This window comes from Ramularia collo-cygni (assembly GCF_900074925.1).
Source record: "Ramularia collo-cygni strain URUG2 genome assembly, contig: RCC_scaffold03, whole genome shotgun sequence".
Lineage (NCBI taxonomy): Eukaryota > Fungi > Ascomycota > Dothideomycetes > Mycosphaerellales > Mycosphaerellaceae > Ramularia > Ramularia collo-cygni.
Genome location: NW_019716257.1, coordinates 1,363,626 through 1,388,175, shown reverse-complemented (window position 1 = coordinate 1,388,175; position 24,550 = coordinate 1,363,626). Strand labels below are relative to the sequence as shown.

General features: G+C 52.9%; 10 protein-coding genes; 2 read left to right on the top strand and 8 right to left on the bottom strand.

The window, feature by feature from the left end:
• Positions 1–183: 183 nt before the first annotated feature.
• RCC_02895 (uncharacterized protein) lies at positions 184–1,476 on the bottom strand (the record flags this gene model as incomplete). The annotated part of the gene is made up of 1 exon (XM_023768188.1): positions 184–1,476. One exon carries the CDS (start codon positions 1,474–1,476, stop codon positions 184–186), a length of 1,293 nt encoding a protein of 430 aa, XP_023623956.1.
• A 92-nt stretch (positions 1,477–1,568) lies between these two features.
• Positions 1,569–2,693, bottom strand: RCC_02894 (uncharacterized protein; the record flags this gene model as incomplete). Its single annotated transcript, XM_023768187.1, has 1 exon — positions 1,569–2,693. One exon carries the CDS (start codon positions 2,691–2,693, stop codon positions 1,569–1,571), a length of 1,125 nt encoding a protein of 374 aa, XP_023623955.1.
• Positions 2,694–3,255: 562 nt separating this feature from the next.
• Positions 3,256–3,906, bottom strand: RCC_02893 (uncharacterized protein; the record flags this gene model as incomplete). Its single annotated transcript, XM_023768186.1, has 1 exon — positions 3,256–3,906. The coding sequence occupies one exon, from the start codon at positions 3,904–3,906 to the stop codon at positions 3,256–3,258; it is 651 nt and encodes a 216-aa protein (XP_023623954.1).
• Positions 3,907–4,676: 770 nt separating this feature from the next.
• On the bottom strand, positions 4,677–5,735 carry RCC_02892 (uncharacterized protein; the record flags this gene model as incomplete). The annotated part of the gene is made up of 1 exon (XM_023768185.1): positions 4,677–5,735. The coding sequence occupies one exon, from the start codon at positions 5,733–5,735 to the stop codon at positions 4,677–4,679; it is 1,059 nt and encodes a 352-aa protein (XP_023623953.1).
• Positions 5,736–6,354: 619 nt separating this feature from the next.
• RCC_02891 (probable succinate dehydrogenase (ubiquinone) flavoprotein precursor, mitochondrial) lies at positions 6,355–8,331 on the bottom strand (the record flags this gene model as incomplete). XM_023768184.1 has 2 exons in its annotated part: positions 6,355–6,685; positions 6,737–8,331. The coding sequence occupies 2 exons, from the start codon at positions 8,329–8,331 to the stop codon at positions 6,355–6,357; spliced, it is 1,926 nt and encodes a 641-aa protein (XP_023623952.1).
• Positions 8,332–8,810: 479 nt separating this feature from the next.
• RCC_02890 (related to tRNA (guanine(37)-N1)-methyltransferase) lies at positions 8,811–10,184 on the bottom strand (the record flags this gene model as incomplete). Its single annotated transcript, XM_023768183.1, has 1 exon — positions 8,811–10,184. One exon carries the CDS (start codon positions 10,182–10,184, stop codon positions 8,811–8,813), a length of 1,374 nt encoding a protein of 457 aa, XP_023623951.1.
• Positions 10,185–10,760: 576 nt separating this feature from the next.
• Positions 10,761–15,758, top strand: RCC_02889 (probable kinesin family protein; the record flags this gene model as incomplete). XM_023768182.1 has 2 exons in its annotated part: positions 10,761–10,782; positions 10,840–15,758. The coding sequence occupies 2 exons, from the start codon at positions 10,761–10,763 to the stop codon at positions 15,756–15,758; spliced, it is 4,941 nt and encodes a 1,646-aa protein (XP_023623950.1).
• A 458-nt stretch (positions 15,759–16,216) lies between these two features.
• On the top strand, positions 16,217–18,448 carry RCC_02888 (uncharacterized protein; the record flags this gene model as incomplete). XM_023768181.1 has 4 exons in its annotated part: positions 16,217–16,407; positions 16,558–17,018; positions 17,102–17,695; positions 17,772–18,448. 4 exons carry the CDS (start codon positions 16,217–16,219, stop codon positions 18,446–18,448), a joined length of 1,923 nt encoding a protein of 640 aa, XP_023623949.1.
• Positions 18,449–18,604: 156 nt separating this feature from the next.
• On the bottom strand, positions 18,605–20,279 carry RCC_02887 (uncharacterized protein; the record flags this gene model as incomplete). XM_023768180.1 has 2 exons in its annotated part: positions 18,605–19,563; positions 19,628–20,279. The coding sequence occupies 2 exons, from the start codon at positions 20,277–20,279 to the stop codon at positions 18,605–18,607; spliced, it is 1,611 nt and encodes a 536-aa protein (XP_023623948.1).
• A 1,762-nt stretch (positions 20,280–22,041) lies between these two features.
• RCC_02886 (uncharacterized protein) lies at positions 22,042–24,201 on the bottom strand (the record flags this gene model as incomplete). The annotated part of the gene is made up of 1 exon (XM_023768179.1): positions 22,042–24,201. One exon carries the CDS (start codon positions 24,199–24,201, stop codon positions 22,042–22,044), a length of 2,160 nt encoding a protein of 719 aa, XP_023623947.1.
• Between the last annotated feature and the right edge of the window lie 349 nt (positions 24,202–24,550).

Genomic DNA, 24,550 nt, shown 5'->3' with positions numbered 1-24,550 from the left:
GACGCTAGTCGCCGTCTCCGCCGWCCACCTCACGACACACCAAACACAAACTCATCATGCTGGTCACCAGCTTGGCCCGTGGAAATTGCGCACTAAATATGGCTTCGACGTGAAACTTGATGACCGACATACTCCTGCCAATACCATGCTCTATTGATTGCTACACTACCACCGGCATCGCTCTTACAGAATGGACGACGCCGTGGCGACAAGCCGGCGCATTCTCGACAGCTTGGGCTCTTTGCTTGCAGCAACGGCAACAGCGACAACAGGCCTCGCATTTCCCGACCAGGTCGTGGCCGCACTCATCATCTCCTCCACGCCGTCGTCTCTCCCACCCTGCACGCCACTGCTGGAAGATCTGGTCATGTGCAGACTCACATTGCGATTGAGCAACGCATTCGTGGCCTCTGGGCGGCGCTGGCTGGACCCGCTTGCGTTGTARCTCCCATCTCGCTGTGCGGGCTGGAGAACAGCATCCAGCATGCTGGTTTCGGGAGCTGGTAGTAGTGGAAGCACCGCCGACGTCTGTGGCTTGCTGAGCGTGATGGATTCTTTCCTCCCCGCTTTGCCCTCGTCTGGCGTGGTTCCCGCAGAATTGCGCGACAACCGGGCGATGCCTCGTGCCCGGAGCGTCTCTTCGTTCTCCACCGGCGGTGCTTGCAGAGAGGATGACAGAGAGCTCAGCCTCCGTTCGAGCGTCTCGTTTGAAATCTTTGCTTCCGCTGGGGGGACCAGGGCTGGCTCCGTCGGGGGTGTGGTGAACTTCTCGGCATCGAGATGAATGTCTCTCACTTCCCCAACTCCAAAGTCCGTGTACGAAAAGTCGTCGCCCGCGAAGCTGATCAAAYCGAAGCCGAAGGCGTCAAAGTATTCGCAGATATCATCCACCACGGCATCATCGCTCCGTCGCCGAGGAATGGTCAGAGTACTCTGGTACAATCTCTCAATAGCATCCTGGAACGGATCCRAGGTCGCGACGGAATTCTTTCGGGGCATGATTGTCGGCTTCGGCAGCTTGATGGGACCATGTAGATATATCGTGGGCTGCCACGCGGTAAGCTCAGGCGGTGTGAGTGTYACGATGGACCCATTTCTCAGCTGTATCTGCGTCGCCACCGGCGCCACCGTCCCTGGGGAGGGCGAACGCTCATCTCTGGATGTAGTGCCTCCGGGGTTGGCTTTTGATTTGCTTGGTGATGTTTGATCGATATCGACCCCGGTTGCGCCTTGCTCGCCACCACCATCTTCACTCTCCGAGATCTGAGGAAGCAGACTCTGTCCTGCGTGTCGTCGATTCCTGGCTGATCTCGGCGTTGTTGGTGTCTCACTACCACCATCGGGCGTTGTCGGCTTAGCTGCCCATGGTGGAGTGATTGGAGACAAGGGCGAGGTCGATTCGATGAAGCTCAAGCGTGGTGGCAAGTTGATCTTGAACCCAGCCATGGAAGTATACCTGTTCTTGGCCTTGGCCATGGGTGGCTTACTACCATACACGAGTTCCTCAACAGGGAAGAAGCCATCCTTCGAGGCCGGTCAGTTTCTTTTCTCATCTCACACTCAATCAATCAAACTTTTGGAAAACTCACATCAAGAAGCATACTCATCGTCTCACCCTTTCTCTTCCTCCTTCCCAACGTTTTCACTGCTGTAGGTGAAGTCGGCTTCATGGACTTTGCCAAGCCGCTTTGCTGCTTCGGTGCTCTCTTTAAATTATCGATGTTGAGAATCTCTGGCCGCACAGGCACAGAACGAGAAAAACTAGCAGCATCAATCCGCCTCGAAAGCAGTGACCTAACTCCACTACGAGACTGAGAATCCAAACCGGAACTCTTCTTCCTCGCATGTCTCCTCGTATWCTCTCTTCGCGAATCGCCGCCCGAAAACGTGCTGCGGGCTCTTCGCAAAGATATCAAACTCGTGGCGCGAGGCGGGTCCGGTACTACTCTCTCAGTAGTGAACGTAGGATATGGCAGACTGATTGATGACATTGCGAGAGATGACGTTGTCGATCCGGAACCCCTCCTGTCCCGAATCATCCGAGCTGCTGCGGCATTGATGGATGCCTCTGACAGAGGTGGGCGTTGAAGAGATAGTACGCTTGCTCGCGAGGGTTTTGCCATTGGGATGAAGGGCTCGTGGAACACCCCGGATAGAGGTCGTGGGTCTGAGGGTTTGATTCTTGATTCTTGCATGTTGGTCATTTGTCTTAGAGGCGACTCTCCTCTTGGCGACGCGCAGGAGGTGGTTGTCGCACGTTCGATGCTCGGTTTGAGGCGTCTAAACGATGGGGATTGCGATTGGGATCTGTCCAGCATCAACTCACTCGATGGTCTTGGAGGYCTTTTAGGTGGTGTGGAGGCTCGTGTTGGCGATGCTGCCGCAACGATTGGCTTTCTTGACGCAGCCTGCAAACGTCTCTTGAAATCTTCATCTTTTTCATGTGGTGCTCGTGGAGGTGGGGCTTTGGGAGGCGGATCAGTCGGTGGAGGTGGAGCTGGGAGTCGCGCTTTGGGAGGAGGAAGTGAGGGAGGATTGCCGCCGGGAGGAGGATATCGACTGTTCTTCTTGACAGCCACGGAATTCTGTTGGTTGCTTCTCCGTAGACTCCCGGCTTTGGATCTTCCAGCTGGTCCAGCAGCTGATGCTCTTTCTCCAGGAGACTCTCTTCGCGGGCTCGGGAGGCCATTCATTGCAGGCGATAGTCTCTTCTCACTGGGAGATTTCCTCCGCGGACTCGGGATGCTGTCGCTGCTCATTACCCCTGGCTTCGGGGAGGGAGAACCTGGGGCGAATATTCGATGCGATCTGATCGTCTCTCTCACAACTATCGATGGAATTCATGTATCCAGCCCGCTATGAAATTGGCTCGGAAGCTTGGGAGTCTTTTCGGGATGAAGTCGCTTTGTTTGAGAGTTTCCGGCGCGGGCGGAAAAAGCTGGACCAACGCAATGTTAACAAAGGCGGTTTCCTGGGTGAAGATGAATGCATTCCTCGGGTCGAGTTCCCTCCCGCCTGCAACAAGTCGATATTTTTGCGAATCCGCTCTCGAAGGGATGGTCAACTATTGAGCCTCTAGGAACTTCCTCATTGGCATGGTTTTTTGGAAAGGTTTGTGAGACAATTGGATGGAAAGCAGAAGACACCTCCTCGTTCGTTAACGCCGATGGAGTCATTTGAGTATCTAGCCTTTGGTCACCAGCACGATAAAGACGACATTGCGCGTATAGACATTACTTGATCGCTTCAATTCTATCATGGTATATGCTTTGCTATTCTTGATCCTCGCGCCTCGAACTCCCGCTGGTCCCAGAAACCTAGAAGGACCCCAACAGTCACTTTGTGCTGAGCAACCCCAACGGTCACTTCGATCTTCTTCAAGTCACCAAAAATCTCACTCTTGCGTTTGCGTCGCGCAATGTGGCGGAAGTGGAAGCTAGGGCGGAGGCAGCACACGTCGAAGCGAGTGCCCGTGATGTGCTCGGTCGGGACTGGACCTAGGGAAGCGAACACGTCGCTGTCGTTCAATCGCTGGATCTCCGCCACGTCCAAGAGCTCTGTCTTGAGGTCCGAGTCGGGGCTAATGCCCTGCGTCTTCTGACGCTTCTCGCACGGTTTGCATGACTCGCAAACTCTGTCTTCATTCGCACTGATATGAGAGAATACCAGACCGACCGAGTTGGTATTGTTCGGAGCCATGTAAGCTCCGTCGTCCGCGTCATTCAGAGGACCACAGTGATACTCACCGTGGCATTCCATAGTACTGTATACAATGGCCTCCTTCGTCTGCATATTGCAAGGTCTACTGTTTAGAGTAAGTAGAAGACCGCGGTTGTAGAGGTTAGCGAAGAACGCCCGAAAGTCGTCGACGTATTCCTTGTTGCTATCGCCAAAGCCTTGTCGCATCTTGATTAGATCGAACAGCTCCTAGATAGCATGGAGGGCGGACTGGTACAGCTCGGCGAAGGAGCCGTTACTCTTCTTCGCCGCGTCGTGTGCAATCTTCTCCGCCATGAAGTTGATGTATATATGCTCGGGATAAAAAATTCACTCAAGCGGAGCAAGTCCACCCTTGAAATCCGCCCTTTGAGCCATCTCTCTGTCAAAAATCTACTCTCCGATTAGCACCTATCCCTCAACCCTCTAATACCCTCCCTCTTACTATAGTTGTTTATCATGATGATTGGGATATAGCCTGCTTGGGGTGCGGCTTCCATTCGGGCGTCGACATATGGTGTGAAGAATTCACTTGAGTGGAGCAAGTCCACCCTTGAAAAATTTGGCCCCTTAACGATGATGGGGAAGTGTCTGTGTAGTGGTGAGTTTTCCATCGCGACTGTGAGGGACCTATATACTTCTTGCGTTAGTTTGCTTAGCAAAGTAGCAATGAGTGAATAGACAAAAAATGGCCAAACATAGAAATGATTAGAAGGGCTAGGAAGGCACGCGCCATATCCTCGAACAYACTCGATCCTAACGATTCCTTTCGCGATGGCCTGGCGGATCCAGGAAATCCACTCTCCTGTTAGCACTTCTTCCTCAGCCCTCTAATCCTCTCCCTATTACCACAGTCACCCATCAACATCTGAGAAACATATTCTGAGAAACATATTGCGAGAAACACACGGGGCGAAATCCACAACATTCACATTGAAAATCTCATTTCAAACTCTGCGCTACAACCCGCAGGAATGTCTCTGTCTACATAACGTGCACCACGCCCGTCCATCTTCCCCACAAGGCCCATTCTGTACATGGCCTCCCCAGCCTCTCGTGTAGAACATCGGAATTTCGTCCGCGGGTGCCGCATCGGAGCTCTCAGTTGTGATGGTGGTGGTTGGAGAGGTGTCGGCCTCCCCCGGTACGTCAAAAGTGTTTACCTCCTGGACAAAGTGAAAGCGTCCCCAATCGAACAWATCATCGCCATCCTTAAAATTATCAGAACCAGTAGTCCACACAACGTCCGACGAATCTTCCTCCACAACTGCCTTTTTCCTCGGCTTCTTCGCGGAATCTCCGAGAAAGTTATCATCTGTTCCAAGAAAATTGCTTCCATCCAATTTCCTCTCCACCATGTACCCGGGCACCCAAAATCCCTTTCCAGTCAAATCTAAACGATCCTTCCTAAAGAATTCCTTGGAGAAGAACCATAAGGCCAGACCAATGAAAAAGGCTCGGACCATGTGCCTCCTCGCCAAGTTCCAGAGGTGGTAGTATTCATACCAGAGCCTATCCAAGACGAAATTGTATCTGAGATGGAACATCACAGCCTGCCATTCGGGGAGGGCTCTCCATGCCCGAAGGAACAAGGAGTTATAGACGGCTCGCTGGGAGTTGGGCCAGAAGGTCATGAAGAGACTGTAGACTCCCCATAGCGGGACTCCAATCCAGAAGCCGTAGGTGATGAGAAAGACCAAGATGCGCGTGATCAAAGGCCACAAGAGGAGTTTGAGCAACAAGAGAGGCCACCACAAAGGAGAGTCGAACCACTCGTATCCGGGTGGGATGATGCCGGTCTGTCTGAAAGCCGTAGGCGTTGGGGAGAATGTTGATTGGGAGGTGATGGTGCTGGTGCTGGTGCTAGTGGTTAATGTTGGGTTGAAGGAGGCGTGGGCCCGGGATGCTCGGGCGAGGTGTGAGGCGAAGACCCACGGATCGTAGGGGCTGGCTGACATCCTGGCGGATAGTTCGGAGGTGAGTTTGGAGTAGACGGAATCGTAGGGGTTGGTTGCCATTTTGATGGACTTTGTGGGTGGATGAGTCTGAACGTTGGTTCCTATGGATGGATGGATGGATGTATGAGAATTTGGGCGGCGGTGTTTCTCGTCATGCTCAAGACTGATGCGGGTCCTGGCGTGCTTTGTCTTGACTGTATTCTGCTTTGTGCGTGCGATCGTAGAGAGCGAGTGATGATGGTGGGGAACGAAGGACATGTCCAAATGCGTCAACTCCAAGGATTCGGATCATCAAACAATGACGGAAAAAAAAGTTCATTGTGGGATGGGCCATTGTTCCGCAAAAGGTATTCGACCTGTTCGAGACAGTTGAGGGGAGATATTGTCGCTATCGTCCTGCAGTATCATCAACCTGAATTGGGCCCAAGTGAGAGTGGAGTGTCGAAGCGTAGAGTTCTATTGTCCTACAATAGCGTCGAATTTCCAAGTGAATGGACTCCAACATCCTCACTCCACTCCACTTCACTGACGCATACATCACCATAATGCCCTAGATGGACGACTTGTCTTGACTCAATGTATTCTTAGGGTAATATTTACAAAATCGTCAGGCTGAAACCTCACACCCTCGCTACTTGAAATGCATTGCTCGCTCACACTCACACTCACAAACGCTTCTCTAGTACGTTCTCTTGAATGGCGGTACAGCCTTACACTCTGCCTCGTCCAGAGTGTTGGCGACCACAGAGCGGTAGCCGAGTTCAACAGGTGTATGAGGCTTCTTCTGCCATGTAAGTGTGTGCTTCATCCAGTTCTCATCGTCACGGTCGGGGTAGTCTTCACGTGCGTGAGCGCCACGGGATTCCTTGCGGTTTGCGGCGGCCTCTGCGGTCTGCACGGCGCAGGTCAGGAGGTTGCGGAGTTCAAGGGTCTCGACAAGATCACTGTTCCAGATCATGCTGCGGTCCTTGGTGCCGACCTGGTTGAACATCTGGTCGACCTTGTTGATCCTGATATAATGTTAGTACTTGCTCGTGTATTGTTAGCTGGATTCAACTTACTTCTCAACACCCTCGTCAAGCGACTCCTGTGTTCGGAAAACGGAAACATCCGACTGCATAACCTTCTGCATCTCGCTTCGGATCTCGTTTGTGCTCTTGGGACCGTCTGCGTTGCGGATGTGGTCGACAACAGAAATGGCCTCTGATCCAGTGTCGGCAGCAATCTCCTTGTGTGGCTTGTTGGGTGAGAAGTTATCACGGATGGTGTGGCTGAYAGCGCGTCCAAAGACGATCAAATCGAGGAGAGAGTTGGCACCAAGACGGTTGGCACCGTGGACAGAGACACAAGCAGCCTCACCACAAGCGAAGAGACCTGGAACAACCTTGTCCTTGCCGCTCTCGTCAACAGTGAGAACCTCTCCAGTGTACTTGGTGGGGATACCACCCATGTTGTAGTGGACAGTTGGGAGGACAGGAATGGGCTGCTTGGTGACGTCGACACCGGCGAAGATGGAAGCGGTCTCACTGATGCCGGGCAGACGCTCGTGGAGGACATCTGGTGGCAAGTGAGAGAGCTGGAGGTAGATGTGGTCCTTGTCTGGACCGACACCACGGCCCTCACGGATCTCCATGGTCATGCTTCGGCTGACAACAYCACGAGATGCCAAATCCTTGGCGGTTGGTGCGTAACGCTCCATAAATCGCTCACCCTCGCTGTTGAGGAGGTAACCACCCTCACCACGAGAACCCTCAGTAATCAAGCATCCGGCGCCGTAGATACCAGTAGGGTGGAACTGGACGAACTCGAGATCCTGGTTGGGAAGACCCGCACGGGCGACCATGGCCATGCCGTCTCCCGTGCAGGTGTGTGCGGATGTGCAGGAGAAGTAAGCGCGGCCGTATCCACCGGTGGCGAGGACGGTGTGGTGGGAGCGGAAGCGGTGGAGGGTTCCATCTTCCTGGTTGTAGGCAATGACACCCTTGCACTCGCCGTCCTCCATGATCAGATCAATGGCGAAGAACTCGATGAAGTAGTTTGTGTTGTGTCGGAGGGACTGGCCGTAGAGGGTGTGAAGGAGGGCGTGGCCGGTTCTGTCGGCGGCGGCACAGCAGCGGTATGCCTGTCCACCCTTGCCAAACTCCTTGGACTGTCCACCAAAGGCACGCTGGTAGATCTTGCCGTCGTCTGTGCGGGAAAAGGGACATCCATAGTTCTCGAGCTCGTAAACGGAGGCGGGGGCCTCACGGGTCATGTAGTGGATGGCGTCCTGGTCTCCGAGCCAATCACTTCCCTTGACTGTGTCGTACATGTGCCATCTCCAGTCATCCTCGTGCATGTTTCCCAGGGCCGCGTTGATACCGCCCTGTGCGGCGACCGTGTGAGATCTTGTGGGGAACAGCTTGGAGATACAGGCCGTGTTGAATCCCGCCTCGGCCAATCCAAAGGCCGCGCGGAGACCCGCACCTCCTGCGCCGACGACGAGGGCATCGTATTCGTGGTCGATGACGGGGTACTTGCTGGAAATGGAGCCCGAGGCGTGCGTTGCTCGCAGCGGCTGGCTGTTGGTGATGATGCGATTGACTCGTGCAGTGGATGAGAAGGAGCGCACCGATGAGGCGCGTCCAGCAAACTGCCTCAGACTTGAGGACAACATGTTTGCGAGAGAGATGAAGAGAGAGAGGGGAGAATGTAAAGGCAAGTGTGTGGTGGTCGTGCTCCCGTCGTCTTCAGATCGAAGGCAAGTCGAAGTCGAAGTTGAATCGAGGTCGGAGGCGATCGCGTCGCTAGCACCCGATCAGCCAATCAAATTGTATATAAAGTCAACGACATCATAAGAATTCGTCTGGCGTACAAAGAAATGCCGAGGTCGCGGGCCGTCTCAAAACAAATGAGCGACATCATCCTCAGTATCAAAAAGCAAGCATATCACCTATTCATCTACTCATATATCCATCTGTGCAAGCAAGCAAGAGAGTTGGTGATGGGCTTGTTATGCGAAATTTCGTCCATTCCGTGCAATCCTTCTACTCGACTACTCGGTGGCGAATGGACATGATGGCCATTACTCGCCGGAAGTAACAAAGGTGCAATGGCCTGCTCACTCCTCAGCCCGGTGCTAGCTCAACATCATATTCATTCAACCGTCCTCGTAGCAACCTCCTCTGGTAGTCTAAAACTCGCACAAAACATCCTCTTCTTCGGTGCTACATCTCTCACATCATAAATCTCCACACCCCCATCTTCGATTTTCCCAGGCTTCATCTCATACTGTATTTGCCTGCTAATTTCCTCGCAAATCTTGATCCCTTCCTCAACATTATCATCACTCTTTGTGCTGAAGCAGTAGACATGAATGAGCGGCATTCGAATCTCGTCACCCAAGTTCTTCCGAACGGATTCTGGGAACATGCCGACGAAACTTGGGAGGAAGCTTATGGCAGACGCGGGGAGATTGAGTACGAAATGGGAAAAGGTGCGTGGTTGTCGGAGAGTTTGCAGGACTGCAGGTTTCGCAGCGGGATCTTTTCGTGAGGATTTCTTGGTGACTTCTACTGTTCGATCTTGTTCGGCCAACTCAGCGACGGCGGTGCGAATGAACGTTCGACCATCCTCGTTGAACGGTCGTACGAAATCCGCGACCTTGTTCCGCTTAATGGCGTCTTGGAGGCTCTCGTAACTGTCGGGGTTGAGATCGTTTGCCCAGACGAAAATCTTCTTCTTTCCTGCAGGTACTGCAAAGGGGCCGATTCCCGCCATGACATCGCAGACTGCTTCGCCTTCTTTGAATGTCGCGACTAGTCGGCGATGCTCGGTGTTGAGTCTGCTATTCCAGTACACTTTGCTGTAGTCGAATTTGAAATTGCAGCCTTCTTCGGAAATCATGACATTGAGATCATCTGGACCCGCCAGGACTTCATATTTGAACGTTCGGAATTCGCTCTCCTCGCCGACATCATCGATTTTGTTGATGACAGTCTTGACACCGGGGTTCTTGTCCATGATGATTTCGGCGATAATGTGTTTGTGTTTGAGGTATTCGTCGCGGAGGTTGAGATGGGCTACATGGCCTACTTGGGAGAAACCGGAGGGAATCTCGCCTTGTTCGTCTTCGGGGAGGATTGCGGACATGATATCATGGTAGGTCCAGTAGTCGTAGTCGAGCTGGAGCTGGTAGGGGATGACGGTGACGAGCTCATCTTTGATGAGTTCTGAGAGGGTGGTGGAGTGTGGCCAGGGAGTACTTGTAGATYCTGCATCGTCTGATATCCTTACTTCGGGTCTGAGCAAGATGCATTTCCTTCCAGTTTTGGCCAGGTCGGTATCGGGATCTGGATGGACGCTGCCAATTCGCTCCTGAACGAGGACATCCTTGCTGCGTTCAAGTGCCGTTCGGATTTTGAAGATATTTTTGTTGTCGAAAACTCTCGCGGCTTTTATATTGATGGTGCTTTGGAAGAATGCTCGGTCCAGAGTCTTCATCAGCCGATTCACAGGCGGCCGCCACATGTTTTCTTCCTCTGCCATGTGATGTCTTGCACAACAGCAGTAAAGTATATGTGTTGATGTGATTGGACGGACTATGACTGCGAGTCTGGCAGGAGAATTTGTGGACGAATTCGATTAGACTGGGATTCAAAGTTCGGGGTAACCAACGGGATCTGGTGGACGCTGGATGCGATGAAGCTTGTCTGGAGGTGTCTTGTACCTGAGAGCTCAGGAGACGCCGAATGATCCAATCTGATGGACATTCTAGTCGGCTGACCAGAGTGAGTATATCATCAACAGTTTGACATGATGCGACAACGCAGAAGAGGGACCGGAGAATAATATCGATGGTAGAAGCATTCATCCAAGGAGATCCCCCATGTACCTTGACTCCATGCCATGTACCTACTTTACTTTTGGTTCTAAAATTATGTCATGCGGCTTCGAACGCGTCTCCGATAATTGTAAAGTAACAACTTGCACCATCTCCCCCACCCACACGGCAGTCCACCAACGCTCGATCCGCCAGTAGGCGGCTCTCCAACAACCCGCATGCGACTGCGACGACCCTAGATTTCCCCCATTCCCACCACCATCATGGCGTCGGGCGGCGGAAACAGTATGTCAGGTCTCGGTGGAATCCCTCATGTACAAGTCTAACCAACATGCCTCCCAGTCAAGGTCGTCGTGCGCGTGCGCCCCTTCAACAGCCGCGAGGTTGGACGCAACGCAAAATGTATTGTGTCGATGAAGGGCACGCAAACGGTCCTCACGCCGCCAGCTCCCGATGGCAAGAAAGCAGGCGGGAAAGCGGCGCTGGAGGGTAGCAAGACGTTTGCTTTCGATAAATCATATTGGTCTTTCGATAAAAAGGACCAGCACTTTGCCGTGCAGGAGGATCTCTTCACCGACCTGGGACGGCCGCTGCTCGACAATGCCTTTCAGGGATACAACAATTGCATCTTCGCCTACGGACAGACGGGATCGGGCAAGAGTTACAGCATGATGGGCTATGGCGATGAGGAGGGTGTCATTCCACGCATCTGTCGCAACATGTTTGAGCGGATCGAGGCCGTCCAGACGGCCGACAAGAACATGGCCGTGACGGTCGAGGTGTCATATCTGGAAATCTACAACGAGCGAGTCCGCGATTTGCTCAACCCCAGCACCAAGGGCAATCTCAAGGTGCGCGAGCATCCCTCCACCGGTCCCTACGTCGAGGACCTGGCCAAGCTGGTCGTACGGAGCTTCGCGGAAATCGACAACCTCATGGACGAGGGCAACAAGGCCCGGACGGTCGCCGCAACCAACATGAACGAAACCTCGTCACGATCCCACGCCGTCTTCACCCTCACCCTCACGCAAAAGCGACACGATGTGGAGACGAACATGGACACGGAAAAGGTGGCCAAGATCAGTCTGGTGGATTTGGCCGGTTCCGAGCGTGCCACCAGTACAGGTGCMACGGGTGCGRGGTTGAAGGAGGGTGCCGAGATCAATCGTTCGCTGTCCACCCTGGGTCGTGTCATTGCTGCGTTGGCGGACATTAGCACCACTGCCAAACCCAAAAAGGGCATGCAGGTTCCCTACCGAGACTCGGTCTTGACATGGCTGCTGAAGGACAGTCTGGGGGGAAACAGTCTCACCGCCATGATTGCTGCCATCTCACCCGCCGACATCAACTTTGACGAGACCCTTTCCACCCTCCGATATGCCGATTCTGCAAAACGTATCAAGAACCACGCGGTGGTCAACGAAGATCCCAACGCCCGCATGATTCGCGAACTCAAGGAAGAGCTGGCTCAACTGCGCTCCAAACTCAGCACGGGTGGATCCATCGCCGAGGAACAGTACAGCGCCGATACGCCGCTGGAGAAGCAGATTGTGAGCATAACGCAGCCGGATGGAACCATCAAGAAGGTCTCCAAGGCGGAAATCGCAGAGCAGCTCTCGCAGTCGGAGAAGTTGTATTCAGACCTGAACCAGACGTGGGAGGAGAAGCTCACCAAGACGGAGCAGATCCACAAAGAGCGCGAGTCTGCACTGGAAGAGCTTGGTATCAGCATCGAGAAGGGATTCGTCGGACTCACCACACCGAAGAAAATGCCTCATTTGGTCAATCTCAGCGACGACCCGTTGCTTGCGGAATGCCTGGTATACAACCTCAAGCCGGGTACTACCACTGTTGGGAATGTCGAGACAAATTCAGTCAATGTGGAAGGCGAGACCCCAGCTGTAGACCACACCCAGGCTGCGGTTGACATTCGACTGAATGGATCCAAAATCCTACACGACCACTGTACTTTTGAGAACGTGGACGGTGTGGTGACGGTCGTTCCCAAGGATGGCGCCGCAATCATGGTCAATGGCGTACGGATCGAAGCGCCGAGGAGACTGAGATCGGGTTATCGTGTGATACTTGGTGACTTTCAYATCTTCCGCTTCAACCACCCCCAGGAAGCGCGTGAAGAACGAGCAGAGCAAGGCAGTCTGTTGAGATACTCTGTCACTGCGGATCAATTAGATTCTCCTTCACGACCTCCACCTCCGGGACATGAACGAACAGACAGCAGCGTCAGTCGGGCAATGTCAGATCTTGATACTGATGTGGGAAGTCCAGGCGCAGAATCCCCCGCACCGTGGCGTACTGGTGGACGTGATAGTGACTGGGCTTTTGCCCGTCGCGAGGCTGTTTCATCCACTCTTGGGCCTGATCAGAAAATGTCCGACTTGACTGATGATCAGCTGGACGTGCTGTTCGAGGACTTGCAACGTGTTCGCGCAGTACGGAAAGGACGGCCCGAGGGCAAACTATTCGACAGTATCGCCGGGGACACGGACAGTGAATCCATCTCATCTCACCCCGTCCGGGAGAAGTACCTCAGCAACGGCACCCTGGATAACTTCAGCCTGGACACGGCCCTTACGATACCCTCAACCCYACAGCATTCAGAAGATGAAGATCGATTGAAGCAGACCAGAGATGAAATGCAAGACCAGCTTGATACGAAAAAGGAAGAATTCTCAGAACGACTCCACAACGCCGAAGAAGGCAGCGTTGAGATTGATGTATTACGAACAGAAAAGGTCAAGATGGAGGCCTCTCTCCAGGAGATGAAGGAGCAGATGCAGAAACAACTCATGGAGCAAAAGTCTGTTTTCGACAAGCAGATTGCAGAGTTGAGGAAACCACCCAAGCCGCGACGAAAAAGTCACGGCAAGCTTGCGCTTAGCGATCGCGAGGTTTACTTTGCGAAGCAGGTGCTACAGCACTGGAGACAGCACAGATATGTCGCCATGGCGGCGGGTGTGCTGAAGAACGCTGCAACGTTGAAAGAAGCTCAGGTGATCAGCCAACAGATGGAACGCAGTGTCGTTTTCCAATTCACTGTCGTGGATGCTGGTCACATATTCGCATCCTCTTATGACCTCGCCTTGAATGGAGTGTCAGCCGAAGATGGCAACGATCCCAGCCTTGAGGATGACCCCAAACCGTGCCTCGCAATCCGGGTCATTGACTTTGCACATTCCGTCATCCATCTCTGGTCCGTTGCAAAGCTGCATAGACGAGTCAAGGCCATGCGGCAGATGGTCCAGTATATTGACCGACCCGAGTACATGCAACATTTCAACGTGGGGAATCCATTCGAAGAGGACTGCATGCCGGAGTACACTCGTGTGGGAGATGCCGATATCCCGCTGGCTGCCGTATTTGAGTGTAGGGTCCAAGATTTCACACTGGACGTCTATTCACCGTATACGTGCAGCATTGTCGGGGTGGTACACCTATCCCTGGAACCCAGCTCTGCCGAAGCTCCCAACAGCACCTTGAAATTCAACGTAGTGATGCATGAACTGATTGGGTTCGCCGAGCGAGAGGGTACTAACGTCCACGCCCAGCTGTTCATCCCCGGCATATCAGGAGAAGGGGGTGCCACGACAACATCCCTCATAGCTGGATTTGGTGAGACGGCTGTACGATTCGAAAGTGTGCACAGTATGAGCCTGCCGCTGTCAGCCCCTCAAGATGCTAGTTTGAGGGTCAGCATATTCGCCAAGGTGACTACTATGCATCTCGACAAGCTTCTTAGTTGGGATGACATGCGGGACGCATCCGTCGCCGCGAACATCAAACCACGCAATCAACGTCTTCGTGCGCGGATAGCGGAGCACGAGTACTATTCTGCCGAACGACATGACGTGTTTGCGCGCGTGCACATCCTGGAGATTAGTGAAGACGGCACCTACCAACCGGTAGAGGTGGTTCAAAACGACACCCTAGATCAAGGTTCTTACCAACTCCATCAGGGATTGCAAAGACGAGTTGTGCTGAGCTTGGTACACACTTCCGGGGATGACATGCCGTGGAAAGAGATTGACCGATTTCAAGCTGGCCAGATCCGTCTGCTGGATAGTGAAGGCAAAGTTTCCGACGCCGACAGCAACCAGTCGGATGTTCTCCTGTCACTGGTATCGCCTCCTGTGATTCGCAAGAACTCGGATGGCACCACTCACGTCAAGATCACCGGGCAATGGGATTCCAGTGMTCATCATTCCCAACTTCTGGATCGACCCACGTTGGATAAGTATCGGGTTCAACTCTCGTTCAAGTGGCAGATTCACTCACCTCGAGTGACACATCCGATGAAGTTTAGCTTTGATGTTGCCGTTCAAACTCGACCTCGAACGTGGTTCCGACAGAATTCCTTACTGGGGCAATTCTTCTACAACCAACGAGTCGTCCACTCCACCGCAAACAACTATGCCGTAACGCTTAAACCTAGTGCAGCCAAACGAGCTGGCGACCTCTGGCGGATGGATACCACGGGCGATTACATTTCCGGCGAGGAGATTTTGTCGAGTTGGGCACCTCGAAGTGTGTCTTTGATCAGAGATTACATGGATTTACGAAAACGACAACGACGCATAGCAGAGATTGAATCCGCGCGTGGTGTTCTCAGCTTTGGAGCTCTATCCCCACCTGTCCAAGCACAGAGAGCGGAGAATGAAACCTTCACCGAAGACCAGCAAGCACTCATCAAGAAGGTTGTGGAGTTGTGGCAGACCAGTCCTTCAGTAGGCGAGAACATGCTCCTACACTCCAACACCGACTCCCCGGAACGTGGCGCCGCCTTTGCCTCTTCCTCCAAGAAAAGAGAATCCTCGAACAGCGAACCCAGCGAACCCGTGCCTCTAGCAGCGGTGGTGGAAACGCACGTCAAATCCCCCACGGTCCTCAAAGGCGGCTGGCTCCTCTGTCCCGACGCGGCAGGTGCGCATTGGATTCGAACCTATGTGGAACTCCGACGCCCCTTTCTGCACCTGTACAGCAAAGAGGGAGACGAGGTGAATGCGATCAATCTCACGAATTCCCGAATCGATCATGAGCCCGAGATTGCAAAGTTGTTGCAGCGGCCGAATGTGCGCATGGAGGTGTGGGCGGTGTATTCGACCAAAGCTTGGCTGTTTGCCACGAGGAATGATAAGGAGAGGGGGGAGTGGATTTGGGCTGTTGACCGGGCATATGTTGGGGGTGGGAGTAGTGGGAGTGGAAGTAGTGGTGGGGGGAGGACACCTCCTGAGGAGTGGAATTGATATTGATGTTGGATAGAGAGAGAGGGACTGAGGGAGAGACCAGACTGAGGGGAGGGGGGGTTTCTTATTTTGGTTGAAATTTGTTTTTGAGATACCCGTCGATGTTTTGTTGTCCTGAATTTGGACTGTCGACTTGTTTTGTGGAAAAACGCACTTTTTATTTTTTATCCAGGGCCTTTCAAAACTCCTCATCGTGTGCTTTCTCGTTCATGTTTCGTTTTCTACCGGTTTGATTTAGGCTAATTGATTGTATAGGTAAGTAAGTACCTACCTCCTACGAAGCACACAAGCGGAGTTCGCAAAGCTATCCATCACCGCCCGCTTTGCTTGGCTAGGCTGTATTTCTCTCGATAAACATCATCATTTGATTATTGTTCTTGTTACCAATTTTCTTTACTCCCCCAGACAAATAACACACACACACACCAAAAAAAAATTGGAGGAAATTGTTGTTATCGATGAACTCCATAGCTTTTTCTCCCCAGCCGAAATGGCTTCGTCAATATGGAAATGCAGAGGCATATACCTGGCGACCCTCTTCTTCCTCCACGACGACGACGACGACGACGAGTAATGATGATGGGGAAAGTGGGATGAAATTTTCCCGAGCGATTGGATTGGTGGAATATGCTTTTGATACTGATGGGAGGTATGTGATATTTCTTCTTCTTTTTTACTTCCTTCTCGCGAAAGAGATGGAGTATTTAATGCTTCTTTTTTTGGTTTTCATCTTTTGGGCATCTTTATGAGAGGAGAGGAATTTCATGCTGATTGATAGGAAATTAATTATGAATGACAGACATTTCGAAGGAAGAGCAGATATGAACTGTCTCCTAACCCTCGCCTTTCAAACCCGCCAAATCTCCCCAAAGGAATTCCGACAGAGGATTTTATTAGCTTGGACTACGTTGCGATGTCAACATCTTCTTTTGCAGGCTAGGACTGTGCGAAAAAAGAATGATGAAGAAGAAGATGATGAAGAGGATGATGATGATGTAGAAAAAAGTGTGGCGCCCGAGGGATTACATTTCACGATTGATGTTCCTAGAGATGTTGAGGAAGCTAGGGAGAGGGCTGAGAAGCAATTGGTGTTTTTGGAGGATTTTTATGAAAAAGTGGATGCTGAGGAGTTTTATATGCATTGTCAGAATGGAGGGAGAGTAGTGGATCCCGAGGTGGCGTTGGCTAAAGTTTTTGTGCTGCCTTTGGGGMAAGAAAATGGAGGGGAGGGGGGGGTGTTGAAGGTGTTGTTTGTTGGAGGTATGTATCTCCTAGCTGATAACCAACATACTGACATCTCGATTGATTGATTGATTGACTGATTGACTAATATTACCTCACAGGACACATGATCTGGGACGGCCTATCCTCCTACGTCTGGATGCGAGATTTCATCACCCGCCTCAACCAAACCCCAGAGACTCTCCAGCGTCAAATCCACGAATACATCCAACCGTCCAGCATCCAAACCCGAGCCCCTTTACCCCAAGAAGCCCTCTACCCACCCATCCACCCCGGAAACCGCGCCCGACAACGCTGGTTCTGGACTATAACTCGCATCCTCCGCCACGTCCGTAAACCCCTTCCTGAAGGCTTCTCCAACCCTCTCCGTCTTCCTCAAGGCAGAAGAAGAAATGACACATCCTTCTCACCCATCTACTCCAAGGTCCTAAATTACACCACCTCCCCCCCAAATACCACCAACCCCACAACCTTCCACATCCCCGCAGCAGAAAATCTCCATCGAATCTGTAAATCCGTGCACGCGAGTATCGGCGCGGGAATTTTCGCTCTAGTGGCATTAACCATGATGGAATTCCACGAACATCTCCATCCGGAAATTCCTCTGCAGGAAAGAAAGGCTTTCATTACGGGCTTTCCGTTGAATCCAAGGGCGTTTTTTAATCATTATACTGATCCGGATTGTTGTATGTTGGGTATGTCATGAATATTTATCCATCCCCCTTTCCCTCATGTAGAAGGGAGGAAACTAACAACAATGATAAAATATAGCCTTCAGCGATGGAATCTCCCTCCCCTTCCTTCCCTCCCACCTCCCAGTACAAGGACGTCTACGGCTTTTAATCCGCCAGGCTCACAGGCAATTACAATCCTATCAAAAACGACCCAATAATCCTCCTCCTCCTCATCATCAAGGACCAGAAGAAGTAACAGCAAGAACTCACAATCTCAATTCCCGAGCAGCAGGTCTAGTCCTCGCGAATCAATATCTTTATTCCCTAGAACGCGTTCCTGGTTTCTTACAACAAAAACAACACACATCATCATCCTCCTCCTCCTCACCGCCATCCCCTCCTCAAGGAATCTATCCAGCACGTCAAAATCCCACTTCTCAAACCTGTGGAGTTTCATCAGTGGGACTTCGAGATCGATTGATTCGTAGGGGCCACCATCATCATCATCATCAAGATAATAACAAGCATCATGATGATGATAAGTTGATGGTGGTGGATTTCAGAGATCTCACAGCGAGTGTCCGGGCTCGAGAAGGGGAATTTCTCGTGGGAGCTGGGGGAAGTGAGGGCGGGATTTTCGGGACCGTGAGTGTGGATTCTAGTATCATGGATCAAGGATTGGTGGGGCGGTGGAGGGAGAGGATGTTGCGGGTTTTGGATGAGGTGCATGTGGATGTGGATGTGGTGGATCGAGGAGGAGGGGCTAAATTGTGATGACAAGAAAAGTAAAAGCGTTTCGGACGTTGCTATGTACGGACGGGGTTCTTTTTGTGACGTATTCATTCCATTGCTTTTTTGGGGCAACGTTTGTTCTTCTTCTTCCATCTCCTCCTTCATCTTCCATCAAATTTGGATGGAGGGGGTTTATTTTTAAAATCCCGCTTCATCTTCACTATCCACATCAAACATGCCTTGCCACACCAAACACTCTTCCGGGAGATCCGTTCCCACACGCGTCGTCTCTCGCAATCTCCGGGTGATCAAGGCTCCGAGAGAAGCAATTACAGCCAGAGCAGTCCACAACGCACCATTCACCATCCACATGGAATAATCATCGGAGAGGAAGTAGCTCACGCCGGCAATTCCCACGGCCAACGCCTTGAACATTTCGGCAATGGAAATGACTCCAATCAGAGTGCCCGTGGATGAAGCGTCGGGGGCCATGGAGAGGGCGAGGAGGAGGACCAGCACTTGGGCAGCGCTGGTGAGGGTCGTCTTCAGTAAGGTGGCCAAGGTGCTGAATGCTCCCGCCAAGACATCCGACTCCCCACAGCCGGCCGTTGCCAGAGCGATGATGGGGAGGAGGATGTAGAGGGCGGGGAAGGTGAGGGAAATGGTGCGATATAACCTCATCAGACCGATTTTGTCGACGAGGGCGGGGATGCAGAGCATGCTTGCAGCAGCGACGACCTTGACGACGAGCATAACGGGTTGGAGGAGTGCGCAGGGAAGACCCAGACCAATGTCTTGGGTGGCATGCTGGCCCAGGTGGGGAAGGAGGAGGTCAAAGGTGGAGGAGTGGAGGGACAGGGCGGAGAAGGAAGCCAGGAGGATGAGGACGGAAGGAGCGGTGAGGAGTTGGGAGATGGTGATGTGGGATGGCAGGGGCGAGGTCGAAGGCGCGTCATCATGGAGGGCGTCGACGATGCTGATGGCGAGGGAGTCCTGGCTGTTGTTGGAGTGCGATTGGCCGAGAAAAGCCGCCTTCTCACAATCGATCGAGTCCTCTTCTTCACGGGTGGATTTCAAGGTGGGGAGGGTTTCTCGGAGGAGCAGACCTTCGGCAATGGTGATGAGGAGCACGACCAGTCCACACGCCGTTTGGCCTCCTGGGGAAAGAAAGAGATTAGCGATGGACAGACATCATCACCAACGGAAGGACATTTCACTCACCCAATGCCGGATAGTCGGTCAAGACGGCGTGGAAATGACGCTGCGCAAAATGGGTGATGGCTGCGGACAGAAGGGGACCCACCTGTCCACCAACGACCACGACAAGAGGCAGACGAGCAACCAGCCAGGTCCTTTGCTTGCTCGCATGCGTCAAATCGGCCAACAGCGCCAGAGCAGCTATGGGACCCGCCGAGCCAAACACTCCGGCCACATATCTCAAGCCCGCAAAGGCCGCAAAAGTGGTGGCAAAGGCCATGGAAAAGCAACAAATCAACGATCCCCACAATGAAATCAACGCCACTCGTCTCCGTCCCATGCTATCTGCCGCCATTCCCCATACCAATCCGGTCGAGGCTCCCAAGTAATAGGCGCACTGCATGATGCTGCGCAGAAAGGAGGATTCCATCGTCACGCAGCTGGAGTTTGTGGGGAGGAGGGCATCGACCGAGGAGGAGAGAGAGGATTGCATCATGGCGTCGGCAAGGAAGAGCAGGCCGATGAGGATATATTGGCACGTGTGTTGCCGACCTTGCTCCTCCACATCCTCCTCGACATCCTCCACCTCTTCAATGTAGGCCTCGCTCTTGAGGTGGTAATCGGTAATGGCCGAGACCGGGATGAGCGATCGCGCGCGGGTGTGGAAGGAAAACATGGTGATGCTGGAAGGAAGGAACGAATGAGCTAAGAGGGAGGGAGGGGTGGAATCGCGTCCGGCACGATGTATAGATAATTCCTGTTCAAAAGAGTGAGCGATGAGATGGATGGGAAAAGACAGTCGGGCGTAACACGCTCAAAACGAGAGGGAGAGCATGTATGCAGCGGATCAAAGAGTGACAATCTCCAACAAGAGACAGAGGATGATGATGATGGAGGGGAAGAAGCAGAAGGAGAGGAGCAAGTCCAACCCGCTCGACGTCGACGTCGCCTTGCTTGCGATGGGATGGGATGATGAAACTCTGCATCGTCGTCGGCGCCTCGTCGTTGGCTGAAAGGACGTCCCTGACCTAAACCCAAAGCCAACCTTAACCGCTTTGAAAGGGGACTAGTGGAGTGCCCCCCATGGTTTCAGGGATTCTCGTACAATTCCCGTCCATGATCAATTCCCGTCCTGTGTGTGCATGGCTTTACCTGACTGTACTAGAACGATGTCTTCCATCCCTCGCATAGGTAGTTCGGACCAACGTCCAAAATGTTCAACGGCGACACATACATAACATGCATCATGCGAACACACGCGTTGAACCACGCTTGTTCCTGAGACACACGTGCCTGAAAGACGCCCCTGGGAATTTCTTCGCGTATCGTACCTGACGCTAATCTCCAATTGACGTCGATGGATGCCGATCGCGTCTGCTGATCTTCTATCTCGCTAACATCAACCCTACCATCACGTTACCTTCGTGTTACCTTACAGTGCCTCCCTTAAGGTAGTTATCTATCGGGATATCATCCTCATCATCCTTATCATCCTTATCGTGTGAAAGGCACTTCAAGAACAGACAAACGAACCGCTTGTCACATGTATGTACCTTACTCATTCATCCAGCCTTGTATTTATTTAATATTTCTCCATCGGAATTCCTACCTTATTCTAAAATTCTTCATCGAGGCAAAACAAAACACCCTCCTCAGTCATCTTTATAATATCTCGAACCTCGGGTAACAGCCATCCATCTTCGTTCATTCTCTACAGTCTAGCCTCATCATWGATCGATCCTCCACGTCGCGTCGCGATAAATTCACAAACGACTCAGACAAAAACCACCCGATTGTCGATACTGATACTGACGAAATCGAACAGCACAGCACAGCAAGCAGCTGGAGATTGATTGTCCAGTCCTTCCTTCCTTCTCGTTGTTGTTCGGTCGGCGGTGTGGAGAGACGCGTTCTTTCCACGCAATCACAATATCCATGGCATCCAGGAGCACCCAATCGCGGCAGAGTTGCGACTGACTGGGCTGTTCTCATTGTCAAGCAAGCGCAGCCCTCCGAACTTTGCGTTGGTGTTGCGTCTTGGAAAGCAGCTGAGTGACTCACAGCAAAATGGAGTTGCTGTACTGTTGTTGAATTGGAGCATAGAACTGAGTAGGCGTTGCTCTCTATAAAGTAGACGACAACTCTGGACTTACTAGAACCTTTATTACTAGCAGAGTGCCCCGTTTTTCAACGGAGAGGGCAGTTAAGGGCGCGGTTTTTTTTTTATGATCTTCTCATATCGACAGCTCGGTCCGCAATCACCCGGTTCCTTCCTTTCATCAACTTTCCAGTAATCGCCTTTTTTCAATTCAACCCTCTCTCCATTCCACTCCCCATCTCAAAGCACCGCTAGAACCCTCCAATGGTCTCCAGCCTACTTGCAAACACACATCACAAGTGGAAACGTCAAACCATGTCAATTTATCAAGAAAACACAACTACTTGTTATTTCCCCACGAGCGCCGGCTGCCCACCCACGCCAAAATCCGGTACACCACTCCAATTACAAACATCATCGCGATATCTAGGCCGTACTGATCAAGCTCGTACCCCATGGCCGCCTTGGCAAGGTTCAGTTCATATAGATGACCGAGAGGGCTCACGAGCCGGCCCGTGTACGCCTCCGTGTACCACGCCGCCGGTGAGCAACGCCAAAACCACTCCAAATGATACCTCTTCACCACCGCCGGCCAGGGCTGCACCGCCCCAAACACACTCAAGATGAGCGTGGTCACAGCCGCCCACCGGCTCCCCTTGGGGAGCACCGCGGCTAGTAGGTCGGCTTGGCCGTAGATGCCCCAGAAGTGCATGAGATTGGCGAGATACATCTGCGCGAAGCTCATGCGCGGCGTTCCCAGCACGCACACCAGCGCTGCAATGTGGAGGGAGCTCACGCAGAGCCGGGGGATGGTGGCCAGCGTCTCCACGAGGTAGTGTGCCGAACGGGACTGGCCGGACTGGAATTCTCGCGCGCATCGAGCTTGCGTGAAGAGTCGTACTTTGGAGCCGCAAGCAACCGCCCCAATGGCCAGAGACCCCAGTAGTCCCATCGAGGGAGCGCTCCTGTAGTCGGTTGCCGCGCCGAGTGCCTCGAACGGTGGGTGAAAGGCCCCTCGGAATAATTCGCCCTTGGATGCTCGAATGGAGAGCCCGATCCCCAGCCCTACAAGAGAGGCCGCAGCCAGCTCCGAGACGAGTGGACCCGGTTCACGCCACGCGAGGAGAAGCGCATTCCACGAGAGAAGCTTCACCTGCGTCAGCCATGAAGGTCCCCGGAATCCGCCCCCTGATGCCACCTTGAGATCGTGCATCTCCAAGTTCGAGGCCGGTTTGGCGGGTTCCCAGGGGAACCCAGCTGGTTCATGGGAGCTCACCGCACCGAGATAGATGTTTTGCCAGATGTCTCGAGTGGGCTGATTCATCGTGACTCCGATGGTGACGCCCTGTTGACTGACCATCTTCAACAACCGGATCAGACCTGCCGCCTCGACGAGATTCATGTGCGCTGTCGGTTCGTCCAGGAACATGGCCGTGGGCCCAGCGGCGAGGGCCATGGCGATGTCGACGAGCCGACGTTGGGCGTCGGAGATGACGGGGTGCTGAGGGGATCCAACGTGGGAATGCTGCACTTGGTAGAGGTCAAAGGAGGTGATGAGGGCGTCGACAAAGGTGTTGACATCCCTCGAGGAGAAGGTTGGTGGGAGGCGCATACGTGCGGCATGGAGCACGTTTTCRCGGACCGTGAGATGTGGAATCGCGATGCCTTCGCGAGGCACGACGGAGATGATACGTCGAAAGGCTCCGGGGTGGTGGATACGGTGGCCGTTGATGCGGATGGCGATGACACCGGATGCATCTTTCGCATCCTTGTCGGCAGGCTCTTGCTGTCCTGTCAAAACCTTGATGAACTTGGTCTTGCCGGGTCCGATGRTACCCACGAGGTTTCCGCGAGCGAGTCTACTGAATCGACCTTCGGCTGTTACGAATTCGAAATCCAGCCCTCTCTCCACRCGAGCTCTGCGGATGAAACGCAGGAGGGTCATCTCATACTCGTCGGGAGGTGCTTGATCTGTGGGACGACGTCTCCTGGGATGTGGGAATCGGTCGATGATCGTGACGGATGTGGGTATGAGGATTTGATCCAGCTCCATTGCACCGTCTGTCGATTGGATTTTGGTATTGGTGTCTTCCTTCCGCGCGGCACGCCATTGATGGTAGATCGTCCCCAACAGATGAATCAAAAGGATCACGTCCACGGCGAGGGTAATGTACGCAGGCACGGGGTACATCTGTTTGGATGATCCGATTGGGCAAATCGAGCCGTACAAGCATGGAATTGGCTCGTAAGAACCGATCGGGCAGTATGAGTTGATTGGGCAGAGAATCTGCTGTTTTCCCCCAATGGGGCAGTAGCGACCCGGGTTGCACACGTGCGGTTCCAGCGCTCCTTGGGCCTCACACAGGAAGCCATGCAATCGTTCGAGCCCGCATAAGCTTGAGGGTAGACACACTTGGGGCGGGTGATTGGCGTCCGTGTTTGGGCAGAAGAATCCCAGCGGGCAGGTGTCGTTGAAGGCGACAGTGATGCATGCCGACATGATGAAGTATGTGGAAGGGTGGGTAATGTTGGGTAATGTTGGGGCGTGATGTTGATGTGAAGGAGAGGAGAAGAAAGCAGGGAGAAAGACTTTAAATAGTCATTTTAACCGATGGGAAGAGCCTTCCTCACTGTCTCCGTTGAGCTTCTCGAGTTGGAAGTCGCGATCATCCCTGAGATTGGTACGATCAACCTATGAGTAGACGCTTTATCCGTATCTCCAGCAGCTCGCTTTGCGGAGAGGAGAGCATGTCAACAATACAGGGGAGATTTCAGGGTCGGCATGCAGTGAAGTGAGCCTGTCTTCAATTGTAATGACAGGAAGAGATTGCTCTCACATCCTGCCTCCT